We start from the raw sequence: 19,416 nt of genomic DNA, 5'->3' as shown, positions 1-19,416 counted from the left end.
ATGTTTATACCTTTGTGTTATCGATCTAAGGCATATGAATTAAAACGTCTGATGACTCGTGCTAGCAAATTAATATACGAAACTAATGAAGAATATGACGCAAAATTTAAACGAGAAGCATTATTAAAGAAAAACAATCTTAGAGATTACCAAGATGATATAAATGTTAAAGATTATAGAGATGTATCATATTATAGTGAATATGCCAATGATGATATGTATTATAGTGAATATGCTAATAATGATAATGTAGATGATGGTAAAGTTGCTAATAATGATAATGATAAAAATTATGAAAATAATAAAAATGAAAGTACATCAGAAAAAAATGAAATAAATACAAGTAATGGTAATGAAAATATGGGTCAAGATGATTGTGATAATAAACCGAGTTTCTCTCGAAGCACTTTAAAAGAGGGAAGTCTTTTGAGGCGGTTTCGATGTGAAAATTTAGACACACATTTACATATTAGATATTTATATGATATAAAAGAAGTAGGGTTACACGAGTATTTAGTAAATTCATTATATACTCAAAGAAATCATGAAGATATATTATTTTACTTACCTCAATTATGCCAAATATCGTTAGTACGATATGAATCATCGTCTCTTTATCGATTTCTTTTAGATAAAGCTAGCAAATCTATGGATTTTGCTTTAAAATTATATTGGCTATACAATTCAATTGTTGAAGATAATATACCTAAATATAAAGAAATATCTCAAAAAATGATACAAGAAATCGAAATGGCTGCAGTTAATTGTAAACCCCGAAATAGTGAATGTAAAATTTTTAAAGAAGATAAGCAAACCGATCTTCTCATTTTGGCAAATCCACTTTTATTTAAAAGAGAATTTATTATAAAAAAAATAAGAACAAATGAAAAAATAAATCAAATTAAAACATTTAACAAAATTCTTAGTAATTCAGTCGAAAAAGCAAATATATTATCATCTTCAAATAATTCAGACATAATATTTAAAGAAACGTGTTTTTGCTCAAGTCATATTAAGAACAATGACCAGCAAAATAGTGATATAGTGGATGGAGAGAAACTGAAGGCTCCTCAATGTGATGATATGATTGATCCTCAACCAATGCATTCGAATGATGAGCATATTAATGAAGAAGCAGAAAATAATAATTATCTCGGTGGAGAGCAAAAATATAATGATGGTGTTTGCCCTAAATGTGCACATATTTTTGAGGCGAAAAAAGAAAAAAAAGATAAAAATAAAAAAAAACCTTTATCACCTCAAATGCCATCATGTTATATAATAAATACAGGACCTTTAACTGTAGCATCTGCGAAAATAAGATTGCCAAGTACTTATGCAGAATTAGGAGACCCATTAAGTTTTTCTAAATGTTCACTCCCAGATTGTAATTATAGTTTTGATGTGATTGAAGAGCTACAACAATTTTTTATGAAACAAAGAAGATGTGATTATTTTAGTTTGCTGAACAATTTTATAAATTTATTAATAACAACATCTAATCTGTTGGTAAATGAAACTAATATAGATGTACGAAATGCATTGCTAAACAAATTTTTATATTCCTTAAATACATGGATGGCTATGAGAAGGTGTATAGTAGCTTCTTCTGAAAATATGTTTTCCATGACAGGTTTATGTATACCAATGGAATCAATATCTGCTAGTAAATCAGATATATGTGGATCAAGAAGAAAACAAAAAAAGAGTCCTAAACATTTACAAATATTACATTTTATTAATGATGAATGTAAAATATTTTTTTCAAAAAAAAGAGTACCATATTTATTGGTTTTCGAAGTAGCAGATTTAGATGAAGATATTTCACATATTAGTGATAATACATTTTGTGTAAGTAATAGATTATTTAATATAGAAAATGATAAAAATAATAATTTATTTAAAACGACACAAAATAATGAACAAGAATCAGGGGCAAAAAGTTATATCAGTGATGATGAGTATTCAAAAAATGAAAAAAGTGATGATGAATTGAAACATAATAGTTATATTCTTACAAAAAATTATGGAGGATATAATGAAAATGGTAGTTCCTATGAATGTGAAATGAAGCCAAGTTATGAAGAACAAAATAAAAAAATATTAATAAATAATAGTAACAAAAATATAGGAGAAGCTAGTGGAAGTCGTTATTATGAATCCAATGAGAACTCTTATCAATATTATGATGATAAAAAGTATCAAGAGTTTTATAATTATATGGAAGAACAAATTAGCAAACTAAATAGCAGCACAAATAGTGCTGATGATGAACCTAGTGAAGTTAGTAGTACAAATAGTAGTTTAAACGATTTCAAAGATTTAAATGCAATAAAAATGAATGATCTTTATGTATATAATGCTATAGTAGATGATTTAAGGAGAGAAAATTTAATATCTTCTGAAGAAGAAGAAAATATATATCTTATTAAAAAATGTATTGGATTGGCAAAAGAAAAATCAAATGATGGATATAGTGATAAAGAATATGATAATAACGAAATGGAAAGAAGAAAATTAAGAAAGCAAAATAATAATGATAATAAAAATGAAATAAATAGTACATCTAGTGAATCATCTGCAATAAGAATAAAAACAAATAAATTTATAACCACCAAATCTGCATCTATGCCAAGCAATTTAAACAACTTCAAACCAGATGATAATAATAAAAATGGAGAAAGTAGTGGAAAACAAGCTAATGGATTATCATCACATCCTCATAATACAAGAAACTGCTTTTCTTCTGTAGAATTACCTTCTGTGGCACCAGATATAAGTGAATATTTTAAAGTCGAAAATTATTTAAATGAAGAATTTAAAAAGAAAAATTGTAAAAATATAAAAACATTATTATGGGGAGAATCATTTGAAGATAAGAAAAAAAAAATTCGAAAAATATCACCTTATGGTAAATTAAAATCGTGGGATCTTAAATCTGTCATAGTAAAATGGGGTGATGATTTACGACAAGAATTATTAGCTTCTCAATTAATTAAACAATTCAAAATTATATTTGACAATGCTGGTTTGCCGTTATGGTTACGGCCTTATGAAATATTAGTCACTGGATCGAACTCAGGAATAATTGAATATGTCCCTGATACTTGTTCTGTTGATTCACTCAAAAAAAAGTCTGGCACAGATAGCATTTCACCGATTTTCAACATCGCCTTTGCGGATAACATATTTGAGGCTAAAAAGGTTCGACATTATTTATTATATACATATGTACATTACCATGTTCGTACACGTTCTCTCTATATATATGTGTATCTTTCCATTTATTTCTGCAGAATTTTATAGAAAGCTATGCAGCGTATTCCTTAATTTCATACTTGCTGCAAGTAAAGGATAGGCATAACGGAAATATGTTATTAGATTCATCTGGGCATATAATACATATAGATTATGAGTTCATGTTAACAAACTCACCAGGAAATATGAATTTTGAAGCACCATATTTCAAATTAACACAAGAATATTTAGATATTATGGATGGTGAAGATTCAGATAATTTTGAATATTTTAGACGCCTGATTGTCAGTGGATTTTTAGAAGCTCGCAAACATTCTGAAGAAATTATTCTCCTTATTGAATTAATGATGCCAGGTAAATTTTACATAATAATAAAATGAGGGCAAATAAAATATATCAATTTGTTTATTACGCTTTAGTAATGCATTAATGTCACTATCATTATGTTTGTTTCACTTATCACTTTGCATAGTTAGTGATATATACAATGGGCTACATATTTATTCCTTGATTTATTTTCATACATTTTTCTATCTTTATTTTTGGATTCACTCCTTTTTTCAGTTCTGAAAATGCCATGCTTTTCGAATGGAACGCAGTTTTGCATCGATTCCTTAAAAGAGAGATTTATGACAAACTTAACTGTTGACGAGGTAAAAATATGTCCCTAATATATAGTATTACACATTTACTATAATAGTATAGTCCATCTTATATTTACACTTTTGCATAAACGTTTTAAACAATATATCTGTTTTTTTTTCTACAGTGCACACAACGAATTAACGAATTAATTGACGCCTCTATCAACAACTTCCGAAGTGTTCTATATGATTATTATCAACGAGTAACAACTGGAATTGTGTAAATTTATATCTAAACAAATGTATCATATATATACACACCTTTCAGTAAATTAAAAATATTATGAAAAAAAAACATATACGCAAATTAGCGAATAAAGCATACCACAAAATGGAATCCATATATTTATGTGGGTGTAATTCAATTGATAGCCTCACTTTAACATGTTTTTTTGATTTTTATATATTTCTGATTATTGAAAATATTGCTACCATTGCCCAAATTGCTATATTTTGTTTTTGTATTTTTTTGTTTAATTTTGGTATGCTAATGTTTTCAAAATATTGCATAGAATTTGCATATAATATTTTTTTTGTCATTCCCTTCGTTACTATATATACATATAACAGTTATCTTTTTTTTTTTAATTTTTCTATTATCATCAATTATTTGCATTTGCTTTTTTAATTTGTATATGAAATGGTTATTTTAATTATTATTTTTTTTTAGTTAAAACTTTTACATTTAAATTAAACTATTATTTAGTTCCTCTATATTTTGCATTCATTGAAGCTAAATGTATGCTATTTTTTCTTCGTTTTTTTCAAGCTTTTTTTTCTTATATATTGCAAGCTTGTTTTAAATAATGGGGAAGGTGTTAAATTTTTTTATAAAATTAATAAAATAGTGTGAAAAGGTTTAGGGTTTAGGTGTTCATCATTTACGAATATGTATTTGCATTATGAGTCAAGGTTATGTATTATGGTATTATTTGGTTAGCTGCATCTGCGTTTTGAGTTAAGGCTAGGGATATATTTTTATTAATTTGTTTATAATTTGATAATATTTTGGTATGCAAATGTTGATTAAATATATGCAACGCCCTCGTATGTTTAATTACAAAATTATGTCTAAATATGCACCCAAAAAAGGGGGATATCCATTAATATGAAAGGGCCACATAAAATATTTCCCATATGTTATAATATTTTCATATAATATGTTCATATATATTAAATGTGGAAATATTATAACTTTATATTTTATATTGCATTGCTAATTTCGGGCTAACTATATATAAGAATCCTTATTATTTATTATATAGGCATGTTACCCAAAAGCTATATCGAATAATGAATAGCACAGTATGTTTCTTTATTCGATGAAACATATTATTTGTGTCACTATCATTTTGATTTAAGTTGCAATATTCCAACCAAATTATATAGTAATCTTATATATGAAGCTACATTATATAATCAGGTTTATTTGGAACATTTATCTACATTATAATGCAACTTCAGGTTAATATGTGATTTTAAGATTAATTAAGCATATTACAACATATAATAGGTAATCATAAATATAGATTCACAAAATATCGATCGAGATTCGACAATACAACGTTATCTACAAAATGCATTTTATGCATCTACCATTTTTAATAATACAATAAAAATTGAACTACATATACAATATTTTAAGTTTTATAATTTTGAGCTATAAATAAATTATATTTTAAAATAGTTAAAGATAAAATATAAGTATATTAATAAAATTTCATATAATATTTTGTTCTAATAATTTTTATGATAATTAAAAAAATTAGGTATATAGAAATAAGGTTATTATTATATGCTTATACATATAAGATAGTAAATATTCTACAAATAATATTGAAATATTATTTTATTGTAAAAACTTCATATAATTAAATATTAATTTTGTTGAGAAAGCAAACAATAATAAATTTTATTTGAACTAATAATATTTATATTAGATTATTATATATACAAACTTATAAATTTATATTTTAAATATAGTGCTATTACTAAATAATATATGCTCTAAAATGTTGCACTTTAAAACAATGGAACAAGGAAAATTACTAATTGGTTTAAAGTATTTTTCTTGAGGGCGTTAATTATCCCATTGTAGTGTACAGTGATATATTAGTAGCAATAATAGTAATAATAATGGATTAGTATGCTACTAAATATGAATAATATATTATGTTTATTTGATGCACCACATGTGTATAAATTCATTATATATAATATTAAATGGATGATAATATTAAAATTGTATGCATAATAAATCAAATAAAATACTACATTTTGTTGCTAAGTATACTTTATTATGGTGCTATGACATTAAAGTTATCAATCAATATAATAATAATTCCATAATGCTCGTTAAAAATACAGAAATTTCATTATATAAATAAATAACGTTTTATTATAAAATATATAACACATAATATATGTTTAGATTATAAGTATAAACGTGTACTTAAGATGGGGACCCTTGTTATATTGCTTCTAAATTAAATAATTATTCTAACCAAAGTATTAATAGAATTTTAAAATTAAATTATACGAAAACAGTTATATTTATTTTCTTTATTGTTTAAAATACATTTATTAATCATTTATATATTAAATAGATAATAAGAATGAAAAGAATAATATACATTTTATATATACTAATTATTATTCTAAAACTAATTTATATTCATGATTCATTTTAATTGTAGTAGCTCAATTAACCTAATTTTTATATTATGCTTTTTTAATTTTAAAAATAAAATAAGATATGCACTCACAACTATTCATTAATTATATTTATATATAAAGAAATGTTAGCACATAAGCAATTTTATTACATATTTTAAGGTGAATTATTAAGATAATTAAACGTATTATATTCATTTATTTAGAAAAAATAATAATATTAAATTTAAACACAAATTGTGTTTATATTTATTAGAAATATATAAAAAGTTGTAATATTTCACGTTGAGCAATAACATATATCAATACATGACATTCAAATAATGAGATACAAATATATTTTTAACAATTATAGTAATAATGCATTTCTAATTCTGTACATTTTTATAATAATATAAAATTGGTGACCTCTTTACTATAAATCTAAAAAATGCATAGTCCTCAATGCATAAGCATATAATAATTAGAAAATGTGTTTTATTTAAACTTATTGAAATGTTACACAAAATAATACAATGAAGCTATTTCAAATATTATTAAGAATAGCGATATTTCGCATATGATAAAAATGGTTCGAACAAATCCCAAAATAAGAATGCTTATCTCAATTGCAACAAAAGTTAATATAAGTTTTATTTCATTATATTATTTTAAATTAATATTATTATTGAGAATAACACTAATATTGCATTTAATTACTGGCAATCTCATATAGAAAGACATGTAATTGTATAAATTATTTTGATATAGTATATAAGTTTTATATAAAAATAATATGATGTCAATCTACAGTTTAAAAACAAGATTCCGTTACAATGAACCACGAAATACTGGTAAATAACCTTATTTTAAAATAAGACACTTATATTCTTTATTTTATTGTGTTTAATTTATACTTAAATCATATTAAATTTTATTTGAATAAAATTTGAATTAATGTATATTTTTATAAATATTTCTTAGTGTGGTTTACTTATTGAAGCTGATGGTTATTTTAATGGTAAAGATGTCGATGCGCAGAGAATTAACGACGAACCAACCATCAAAGGATATTGTAGTAACGATGGTTGTAAAACAAATGAAGCTCGTATTAATGCTTTGGCCGCATATATACTTATGCTATTCAAAAAATCAATACGAAAGGATGAGTATAATGATTATGATGAATGTTTTTTGATGTGGCTAAGTGATAAATTGTTTAAGATACACAGCAAAAGTGAAAACAAAAACAAACAAATTACTTTAAATCAGGCTTATGACATGTATTTAAAGAAACATAAAGCAAAATTGGATCATTGGATTCTTTTTGATAATATACAGGGCTTGAAAAATGCTAATCTCAAGTATATGAGCGAATTTTATAAATTACTTAATAAAATATGTATAACAATTACAGATTATAGTGAAAATGGCACTGAAAGTAAGAACATTATTATGAACTCTACCGAATGTTCTAATCAATATATGATCCTTTACAATTTGCTTTCTGAATGCAAATCCCATCTCCATTTATTAAATAAATTAAAATATATATATGATCAATTTAGAGAGCCTACTATGAAGGAAATTAGAGAACAAAATTTATCAATTCCTCTTCAAACACTTACAACAATAGCTGGAGTAGAGATGAGATCGTCGAAAGTTTTTAAATCATATAACTTCAGTAATACAAAATGTAAACGAAAAGTAAAAAAAAAAACGGACAAACCATCATTACAATCTTCTTCAAAAAAAGAATCACTGCCACCAAAAGAGCCACTAAAACAAGATTCACCAGAACCAGCACCACCATCGCCACAAGAACCACAACCAGAAACACAACAATCATCATCAACAACACCATCTGAAGAGCCACCTGCAAAAGTGGGATTGTCTTCATCTTCACTACAAGAATCTCAAAAACCAGGAAAAAATGATCAAAATGAACCAAAGGATTCAGGCAAAGAAACAGGGGACTCTAAAAGTGAGATAAAGGGCCCCGAAGTTGGAAGCGAAAAAAAGAATGGGGAAGACAAAGAACCCCGAACTCCAAGTGGTGGGAAAGGTAGTCAAGCAAATGGAGGTGATAGAGCAAATAGTGAACCAGGTGGTGGATCCGCTGATAAAGTTAGTGAAACAGGAGATCCCGGTAAGGGAAAAGGTGATTCAAAAGGTGGAACAGGTGATGTATCAGGTGGTGATCAAGGAAGTCCAGGTAGTGAAACAAGAGACACAAGTAATGTACCAGGTGGTGAACAAATTGATCAAGGAAGTCCAGGTGATGGAACAGAAGATACAAAGAGTATACAAGATGGTGTGCCAGATGGTCAAATATCTAATGATAGCCAGGGAGGTGCAAATACCAGTCAACAAGGTACAGGTAATCGAGGAATTTCAAGCCATCAAGAGGGAGATACAGGAAGTTCAAGTAGTGAAAACAGAAGCCCTGATGGTGGATTAAATGATAAAGTAGGTTCCGGAGTTAAAAACGGAGATATGAATGGTGGAGTTAAAGAACCCGGAGCTCCAAAGGGTGGGGAAGGCAGTCAAGTAAGTAAAGGTGATGAAGAAAATGGTAAATCGATTGGTACAAATGTTGGAAAAGAAGGGTCAGAGGGTGGATCAGGCAGTGACAGAGGAAGATCAGGTAGTGACAAAGGAGGACCAGTTGGTGACAAAGAAGGACCAGTTGGTGACAAAGAAGGACCAGGAGGTGTGCCAGGAAGTGGATCAGGAGGTTCAGATAATGGGCAAGGTGTCAAAGATAGTGAAGGAGGAGGTATTGGTGGTGGAGGAGGAGGTATTGGTGGTGGAGGAGGAGGTATTGGTGGTGGAGGAGGAGGTATTGGTGGTGGAGGAGGAGGTATTGGTGGTGGAGGAGGAGGTATTGGTGGTGGAGGAGGAGGCGCAGGTAGTAAAGGAGGAGGCCCAAGTAGTGATCAAGGAGGTAATGGTGGTGGTCAAGAAGGTAATGATGGTGGACAAGGAGGTAATCCTGGATCAGGTGAACAAGGAAGTAACAGTGATGGATCAAGTGATTTGTGGAAACCCTTTTTAAAATTCGTATTTAATGGAGTGGACAATTTTAATAAAGCTTCAAAATTTGTTAATGAACATCAACAAAAGCTCAAAGATTCTATAGATAAAATTAATAGTGCATATAATGAGGTTAAGGATAGTTTAAAAAATTTTTACGATCAATCCATAAATGATTTTAGTGAATTTATTAATAATATAACTGACGAATTTAAACAAGTTAATACTCCTTCTAAACCAGGCATCCCAGATAATAACCTACCCCAAAATAGTGATAACTCGCAAAAAAGTGGAGATTCGCCGCAACCCCCATCAAAAGATACATCGCAAGATCCACCTAGTCAGTTACCACCACCTCCACCATCAGGTACGCCAAAAGATCCACCATCATCACCATCAGATTCCCCAAAAGGTCCATCACCAAATACACCACAACCAAAACAACCAGCTTCCCAATCACAACCTACCACGCAGAAAACCACACAAGACGATACATTTAATCAAAAAAAATCTGACACACCAAATCTTCAATTGGTAAAATCATCAAGTCCTGACCCCAATTTGAAAAAAACATGGAGTATAATTCCAACTACATGGAATGGATCTGAGGATTGTAAACCTGAAATAACTTTTATGAATACCACATTAGCGTGTTGTACATCTAAACAGTGTAGTATAACTGGTATTCCAATTATACTTGTTTTAATACCCATTATTTTATTAATTGTGTGTAAGGTAAATAATAATATAATCACTAAATACAATACATTTAAAGAATTTTCATTATTGTCGAAATTTATATATTTTTCCACATTTTTATGTTAGTATTTGTCATCTGAATGGCGAAGGGAAATGACGAGAAAAAAAAACATGACAAAGGTTATAAATGTGGTTGGTGTAAATAAAACGACAAAAATGGTTATAAACTCAAGTGATGGAAAAAAACAAATACAAATAATTATAAAATCATCTAGTCAAAAAAAACAGACTAAAAAATCTATAAATTTTGTTTATGGGGAAAAATCTCCATCATTAAAAATATACCAACTTATGCAGGCTGATCCTGTACCATTTATTAATTTAATTTTTTTGTTGATTTTTTTTGTTTATAAAAGAAAGCGCGATTTCATAGAATGATAAATTTAATTAACTTATATTTTAAATCGAATTAAAAAATGTATAAAATTAAAGAATGCTAAATAGTAAATTTGTCTATTAATATAATTAATTTGTATAGATGGGAACCAAGTTAAGGCTCCCTTTACATTTTACAATAAAACATAAATAAACTTTCTATATGATGAAATTCTCTATTATAACTGAATTATAATATTTCTTTGTCGTTAATTATTATTTATAAAAATCAAAATATTGTGTTATTTAAATAGAAAAAATGTCTTAGCATTTGTTAAATGAATATGATGAAAATAAAAGATAATAGCATTAAGTATGTTTCTTTTTTCGATTTGAAATAAAAATAAAGTTATATCCCTTTCAATATATTGGTTCTATATGTATTATTTTTTCTCATTTAATATGTAATTTGATTATTTTTTTTAATTTCATTTGAAAATACGTATATTTAATATAATTTTAATAAAAATTTGATGTTGCGGATTCTTAAATGGATTTATAAATAAAATTGTTGCATATTAATTTATAAAAAAAGTATTTTTACAAAAAATGGTAAATAAAATATCGAATATTATTAAGTCATATTTAAAATTGGAGAAATATAACAAATATGAAACCATTTAAATGAAAATAATAACGATGATTTGTTAATTTTTTCATTATATGCTCGTATTTATTCATATAAAAAATATATGTATCTAATATTTTATTATTTTAATGGATATTTGTTAATTTATTCGTATGCAAGCAATAATAGAAAAAATATATGCTTATAAAATATTAAAACTGTATCACTAGATATACAATGTATTATAAATTATATTAAAAGCCTGTTTGTATAACAAGTTCCAAAAAATATTTTTTATGGAAAAAATAATATATACTATACTATTTTTATAATTAAAATATTAAAATTGGGTATTTTTTAGAGAAAAATTAATATTTATTTGAAAAAAAAATATAATATTTATTTTCATAAATACCTTTAATGGAGATAAGAAATTTATTACAACGGTTACATAAATTAATTCTATAAAAAATCCAAAAATTAATAAATGAAATAAATATCATATTTTTTTTTTATAAATATATTCATAAAATTTAGAACAAAAAATTAATAAATATGAAGTTATCATCATTATTTTATTTATTTAATGAGTAAAGTTAAAAATGAGAGTCAATATTTTAAATTCCGTTTTTTTTTCAATTATTTGGTTTTTTGGATATGGCAAAAATGTAAGTTACACACAATTTTCCTTTATTATTAATAATATTTCATTATAGCTTTTGTATCTATTTGTTTTATATTCATTTTATATTATTTTTTCATGTATTGGTAAACCATTTATGTTAAATTAAAGAATCAATTAAAAATAATTATATATATTAATAAATATTTCATTTATTTGCAGATATTACACTTTATAAACGAGAGCAGCATATGCCTTGAAAGGGATATAATAAATTTAGAAAATAATAGAATATTAGCAGGTGCAGACAATCAATTTGATTTAAATAATTTTTATGGATCAACTTTGACTCTTGCAGATCAATTGAATGACTATAAGGATGACTATGAAGATGATGATGACGAGGTTATAAAAAAAATTCAAAATATTATAGATTCACATAGAGAGAAGGATAAAAGAAATAATACATTACCCAATTTAAATAATGTAGATAAAAAAACAAAAAAGCTCATTCATGAACTTCGAACAGAATTAGATGAAGTAAAAAAAGAGCTTGATAATATAAAGAATAATAAATTAGCAATACAACCAATACAAGATAAAAGAATAGTAAATAGACGTGAAGTTGCTTCTGTATCAAATTATGAAGGCCTTAACGGATCCGAATATCTAAGAGTTATCACGGCGAATGAGCAGAATGTGGTCAATACAACTGCTTATGATAAATTAAAAAATATACGAGAGCTAAACAGAAAGCGCAAAGGATTATATGTGAGGGCGGGAATATTAATTATCATGGGTGGTGTGATTCTCATACCAGGAGTTAATATATGGGCATTTCTTCCTATAATTGTAGGAGCTACAGCTGAAACACTTTTTAGATGCTATCAATTCTATAAATTAGGCTCTAAAATATATAAAATACCAAAAAACAACCAAATTTTCCCAAATTTCCTAAAATCCTTAAAATTCCTAAAACCCCAAAAATAAAGATAACCACTCTTTATTATTATGATTTATTATACTTGTTTAAATGATTAAAAATAATATATTTAATATTTTATGGCATAAAAGTTACACTTTTTGCATTTATAGAATAATGAAATTTGATTTAACCGCTTGTTTTATTATATATACATATATATATATTTTTTTTTTAATGTAATATATATTGAATTTGTCTTTGTTTAGTGTTTGTTAAAAACATATTTATCCATATTTCCACATATATATTATATATTAATGGATTTTTATTTTACTCATTTTTAGTTAATATTTATAATTATTTTAAATAAACTTAATTTAAACACATTTGTTAATAAAATTATAAGCTATATTGAGGTTATATATAGGTTTGTATTTATGGTTGGAATTTTTGTTCTACTGAATTTGCGTTTTGGGTTAAAGTATATTTTTATTAATTTATTTATAATTTGATCATGTTTATTTGTCTTTGAATATTAATTAAATATAGTTACCATCTCTGTATACTTAATCTTGAGATGATATCTACGTTTGTAAACAAAAAAGGGTGACGAGCATTAAATGAAAGGAATATCATAAATAATAACCGTTATATTGTAGTATTCACAAATTAATACATACAGATACATCCTAATATTAAAAGACATAAACAAATTATATACAAAGAAAACATTTTTAAAACAAAAAAACACTTTATGATGACAATTTAAAGCAACCATTATGTGGGGAAACAAATCGTTATATTAACACAAATCTTCGAATATTACGGTGCCCAAAAAAATATATATATAAATATATGTTTCTATATGAAGGAATAAAGCATAGAAAGCTTTTCCAGGTTTAGGGTTCAGGGTTCTATATTTAAAAGTACATATAAATATAAAACAATAATAAATAAGTAAATTCGTTTATTACTATTATTATAGGTAAAAAAACTCATATGCATAACTAAAAAATATGTTTATATAATTATAATATTAAATGATCAAGTATTATTGTATACATAATGAGGATGCTGTTGGAATGGTTCACTTAATTTTCAATTATAAATTTATTTATATAATTATAAGAATAAAACATTATTAACATAATGAATGATTAAAATATATTTTTTATAAAATCATATATTATTGTAAAAATTAATAAATTTTTTTTTTTTAAATTCCTCTATAAACCCTGTCATATGTTGCATACAATTGTTTTCTATAAATATTCAATAAAAAATTATAAAACTATATAATAGTATTTTCTAACAGAGATATAAAATATTTTTTTTATTGAATGAATAATAAGTCAATGACATACAATAGTGCATTATAAATATATCAATGTTACATATTTTGTCAAAGATACCATTTAGGATACACGGTTTTATATTCTAAAAAGCTGGATCGATGAGAAAGGGTTAAAGATTAAATTAATGTTAAGTGTCTTTTATTATTCCATATTGACATATATTATATTACCAGTACTTAGTAAATAATAATTTTTTTTAATTTAAAATAGCATTATTTATCATATAATTTTAATATATTATTTGAATGCATATATATTGATAACTATAATAATAGAACATATAAGATAAAAATGAATCCTGAGAACATTTATCGAATATTTATATAAATATATATATTAAAAGAGCAAATACATTTCACTTTTCTCCTCTTAAAGCGCAATATAACAACCTAATTACAATAGTTTTATATTATGGTTTAAAAATTGCATCAATACTTATTTATGTGTTATATATTTAGGGTTTGCTATGTATTATTTAAAAAATAATCTGGATTTAAAGACTTATTTAAGATTATAAATAGCTCAACAAATACGGGTTTAGTGCTAATTGTTGTTATAAACCATAGAAAAGGTGCTCAAAATATATTATAAAATTGTCCAATAAGGTATATTTTTAAATTGAAGTACATAGGAATACAAATAAATTTATTGGATATATTAAAATGGATCATGAATAATTTATATTAAATAAAAATAATATAAATTTATGTATATGCAATTAGAAAAGGGCATAATGCATCTTAATTTAAAAATACTATATTATATATTATAAGAAACAAGTATATAAAAATGTAATTTATCTTATTAAATAACTATTTATATACTTTTAAGATTATAGTAATAATGGAATATTGTTTTTTTTAGACTTATACAGCATTTAATTTTTAGAAGGGTAATCATTAAAACATAAGATATAAATATGTTCCTTTTCTATCTTCAAACAAAATATAAGGAAATATGATTTAAATTCATTATAATAGTATATCTATTTTTGTAATAAAGCTATACATATGTTAGTAAGAATCGTATTTTTTGTATAAAATTCATCATATATATAATTAATCAAAGGTGTACTAACTAGCCATCTATTTAAAGTAATTTAGTTAATTGACATAAAATAAATGTAATATGCTTGAAGAAAGATAATTGCTATACACAGAACTTAAGTAAATATAGCATATATTTATGCAATATATATAAATAATATAATTCCATATGATCTCCAAATTATAACAGAGTTTCATTATAATGAATAAGGACTTGGTATATAATTTTTTTAAATACAACATGGTCTTCACATATGATTCATATGCTGGATCGCCTATAAATTATATTAATTTTCATTTTAGTAACATTTACATTAATACATTTTCTCTTTAATTCGTAAAATATATTCGTAGTGTGATGTAATTAAAGGGATTGATGATTTAATTGAAGTGAAAAGGAATACGGAAGCAATAGAAATTATTCGTAGCACGTTATTTGACACTTATTGCCCTACCAATAATGAGGCGAAGGGGAGGAAAGATGGACAAGAGGGGCATTGCATTGGTTATAGCGAAACAGTTATCTCTGCTTTTATACATTTGCAAGAAACGCTTAAGATTAATTATAGTCCAGAAGAATTAGAGAGGGACAAACTTGCTCAATATGCTATTTTGTGGTTAAGCTATAAAATGAATCAACATCCGAGTCAAAAATTTGGAACAAATGATATTTATAACAATTTTAAACAATATGGTTATTGGAATCGAAAACATAATAATTACATAGAACAAATAAAAAAATATGTGGATATTAAAGATATGACTAAATTACATGAAGCATTTATATTATTATGTAACATGTATACTGAAATTGATGAAAACAAGTCAAATTGTACAAAATGTTCGCAAAAAGCTAGTGAATTTGTTAAAAAATTTGAAATACTTAATGACGATCCTAACCATATAAAAGACAGTCCATATAGTCAAATATTGTCTACATTATCAAATGATTATGAAAATTTAAAAAAGAATTGTAATGATGCTCAATCGAGCAATTTTCCACCCCTTCCACCGATAAAATCAACAAAAAAATCTGCACAATATTCTTTAGAAAGTTCTGGATTAACTTCTATGCAAAGTTCTGAAGTTACATCACAAAACTCGTCGATAGCAAGCAAATTAATTCCAGTTTTATCGATATTTGTTGCAATACCAATTTTCTTGGGAATTTCTTATAAGGTAAATAATAAGGAATTTATAAATATAATATTTAAAAATCATTTTCATTAAATATATGCAAACTTTAACAAACATCATATGCTTCTTAACATTTTATATTAGTATTCGTTATTTGGATTTGATAAACGGCGTCATAGACAATATTTAAGAGAAAAAGTAAAAAAAATAAAGAATAAAATGGCCAGTTATGTATGATTCGAATAGTAGTGATTATTTCAGGAATAGTAATAATGATTGATATATGCTAAGAAACAGTTTATTTGGAAATATGTAATTTTGGGGTTTATAAGAATAATTAAATAATATAATCAATATAATATAAATATATATATTCATATTATTGCATTTTTGTGCTGTTTTTGCATTATTTTTGCATATTTTTTATATAGTGTTATGTTGTGGGTCAGGGTTAAGGTTGTCTTTATGGAACCCATATAAGTGTTAGGACTAAGGACCACATTACATTTAATTTTGTATAATTTGATAATATTTATTAATTTAAGAAACTTTTTAAAATATATATAGGAAACAAGTTTTAAAAATGACAGAATTTGTAATGTTTGATATTTATATTAGTATTGATTATTTGGATTCTGTAAAGGATTTCATAGACAAACATTAAGGGAAAAAATATAAATAATAAAGATAAAACAAAATGATAGGTACATTAATTTGAGGATGGTGATCGATATATTTTATGATATTTCTATATTGATATATAATTAATTATTAAATTAAGTTTTATGATAATAATGAAAATAATATAAATACGAAACAAAAATTTTTAATGTAAAAAAAGTGATCGAATTGATATAAAGGGTAATAAAACAGAAAATATAATTGAATTATAGGATTAATTATTTGATTTAATCACAAATTAAATACATTCAATATATTTTAATGAAAAGAGCTGAAAAATTACATGTTAAATAATCACTTTTAAAACGAAAAAATGTTGTGATGGTAATTTAAATAAGCATTATGTATAAAGACAATTTAATTTTATTAATATATGTATCCCAATATTAAAGTGTCGAAAGATATTTACTTGGGGGATATTGTTGTTTATTAGATCAGATGTTTTTTGCTAAGTTTAGAATATTTGTATATGTAATATCTCTATCTCTTTTATTGTTGTTATAATTTCTAAACTCACAAATCTACGAAAAAAATGGATAAATATATAAAATATGTCAATATTTTGTATGTGAATATCATAAAATATATGAAATATAGAGAAAGAGACTTAAAATAAATGTTAAAATAAGAATGAAATGATTATATTATTATCTTTTGAGATTGCTTACAGCGTTTATATAAGTAACTTCAACGCTATCGTCGCGGTGTTTAATTATATATCCGGCTATGTTAGAACGCAATTTGTCTAATGCTTGCTCAGCTTTAATGTCAGTTTCGATTGGTTTTGTACTGTGTAAAAATTCTATCAAATTAGTTTTTTTAACGATACCACCGATATAATTTAAAGTTCTTGTAGGACACACAATTACAGTTGTGTCATTTGATACCTACAAAATTAGTGAATACAAAAATATATGTATTGTGTAAATTAATGTATAATAATATGAATAATAATATTTTTAGAGGAATAATGGGGAAGACGCTCCTTACTTTAATTTTTGCGGCTACAGAAAATCTTCTTCTGATGGTTCTAACCGTTTGATATATGTTACCTTGCTCCATTATGACTAAAAATGGAGTATATACACGAGCAAGATATCCTAAAAAATAATTATTTTGCACATATAAATGAAATATTATGGATATAAGAAAATATTAATGAAAATAATAGTCAAAGAATAGAAAATCGAAAGATGGGTAAATAGTGATAGCCATATATTAAATTTATTGATTATTTTTTATGTACCAATAATAAATATGTCATCCAATTTTTGTTTATCATTGTAATCCCAGATAGTATTTATTACATCATCGTACTAATGAAAAAAAAGATATGTATATATATAATAATGATTATTTATTTTTAAGTTATTTTTATATGCTAAATATTGTTTGATATTTGATACCTTAGAGGCAGATGGGATGGTAACCTGAAGCCTTCCAATATCTATAATTCCAATTTTCTTAGAATATATAGGTCTATTTTCATTTCCTGAAGAATCGAGCGAGTAACCGTCCATATTCTCGGCAAGTTTTAGTAAAAGTGTTGATGAGTCTTTTGCATGATCCAATGCTATTGAAGCTTCTTCTAAGTTTTCACATATCATATCGTCGTCGTATTCATCAAATCTGCATATAAATATTATTGGTGAAAGGGAGATTATTTTTAATGCGTAAAAAAAAAAGAAAGAAATGAATTTATGATGGGATTTTGAATATTTAATGATTATGAAGGGATGCGTTTGACGAATATGCATATTTATATAATATGTATATATTTTTTCATTTTTTTCATATTTTCATATTTTCATACACAGATATTTGGTTTGCTAGTCCGGTAGCACCATCTGAAGCAGTTTCGCTTGCAAATACTACATTTTGAATATATCCTGCGAGACTTAAAAGTGTCAAAGCAATCGTAATATATCTTTTATTCATTTTTGGATTCGATAAGTAAAGTATTAATTTAAAAAGATTACAAACATGCTATATTATAAGAGATTTAAAATATAAGTAAACAAATATGAAAGGAATTTATAAAATATTAATAATTATTTAAAAATAAAAAAATAAAAAAAATAAAAAATTAAAAAATAAAAAAATAATAAAAAATAATAAATTTATATAATTATTTAAATAGCTAATTTTTTATTTAAATGAATCATTGTAAGGGAAGAAAAACAACTTAAAAAAATTATAGAGTATGAAAAATATTTTGTTTTGAATTTTTCTAATACAATAATTTTTTATATGTTATGCGTTGTAACGGTTTTCAGGGTTTAGGGTTTAGGGTTCAGGGTTTAGGGTTTAGGGTTCAGGGTTTAGGGTTTAGGGTTTAGGGTTTAGGGTTTAGGGTTC

General features: G+C 25.1%; 5 protein-coding genes across 5 annotated transcripts; 4 read left to right on the top strand and 1 right to left on the bottom strand.

Moving 5' to 3' along the window:
• On the top strand, positions 1–4,126 carry PCHAS_0500500 (phosphatidylinositol 4-kinase, putative; the record flags this gene model as incomplete). Its single annotated transcript, XM_016800077.1, has 4 exons — positions 1–3,204; positions 3,297–3,612; positions 3,823–3,911; positions 4,028–4,126. 4 exons carry the CDS (start codon positions 1–3, stop codon positions 4,124–4,126), a joined length of 3,708 nt encoding a protein of 1,235 aa, XP_016655129.1.
• Positions 4,127–7,390: 3,264 nt separating this feature from the next.
• PCHAS_0500400 (CIR protein) lies at positions 7,391–10,727 on the top strand (the record flags this gene model as incomplete). The annotated part of the gene is made up of 3 exons (XM_016800076.1): positions 7,391–7,408; positions 7,539–10,325; positions 10,416–10,727. The coding sequence occupies 3 exons, from the start codon at positions 7,391–7,393 to the stop codon at positions 10,725–10,727; spliced, it is 3,117 nt and encodes a 1,038-aa protein (XP_016655128.1).
• Positions 10,728–11,894: 1,167 nt separating this feature from the next.
• PCHAS_0500300 (fam-b protein) lies at positions 11,895–12,904 on the top strand (the record flags this gene model as incomplete). The annotated part of the gene is made up of 2 exons (XM_016800075.1): positions 11,895–11,960; positions 12,137–12,904. 2 exons carry the CDS (start codon positions 11,895–11,897, stop codon positions 12,902–12,904), a joined length of 834 nt encoding a protein of 277 aa, XP_016655127.1.
• A 2,538-nt stretch (positions 12,905–15,442) lies between these two features.
• PCHAS_0500200 (CIR protein) lies at positions 15,443–16,614 on the top strand (the record flags this gene model as incomplete). The annotated part of the gene is made up of 3 exons (XM_051320967.1): positions 15,443–15,457; positions 15,595–16,419; positions 16,522–16,614. 3 exons carry the CDS (start codon positions 15,443–15,445, stop codon positions 16,612–16,614), a joined length of 933 nt encoding a protein of 310 aa, XP_051176928.1.
• An 878-nt stretch (positions 16,615–17,492) lies between these two features.
• On the bottom strand, positions 17,493–18,996 carry PCHAS_0500100 (fam-a protein; the record flags this gene model as incomplete). Its single annotated transcript, XM_051320955.1, has 6 exons — positions 17,493–17,579; positions 17,727–17,945; positions 18,049–18,158; positions 18,305–18,374; positions 18,465–18,687; positions 18,872–18,996. The coding sequence occupies 6 exons, from the start codon at positions 18,994–18,996 to the stop codon at positions 17,493–17,495; spliced, it is 834 nt and encodes a 277-aa protein (XP_051176927.1).
• Positions 18,997–19,416: the final 420 nt, after the last annotated feature.

Source organism: Plasmodium chabaudi, assembly GCF_900002335.3.
Source record: "Plasmodium chabaudi chabaudi strain AS genome assembly, chromosome: 5".
NCBI classification, from domain to species: domain Eukaryota; phylum Apicomplexa; class Aconoidasida; order Haemosporida; family Plasmodiidae; genus Plasmodium; species Plasmodium chabaudi.
Note: the sequence above shows the minus strand (reverse complement) of the source record. Positions and strands in the feature narration are given on the sequence as shown.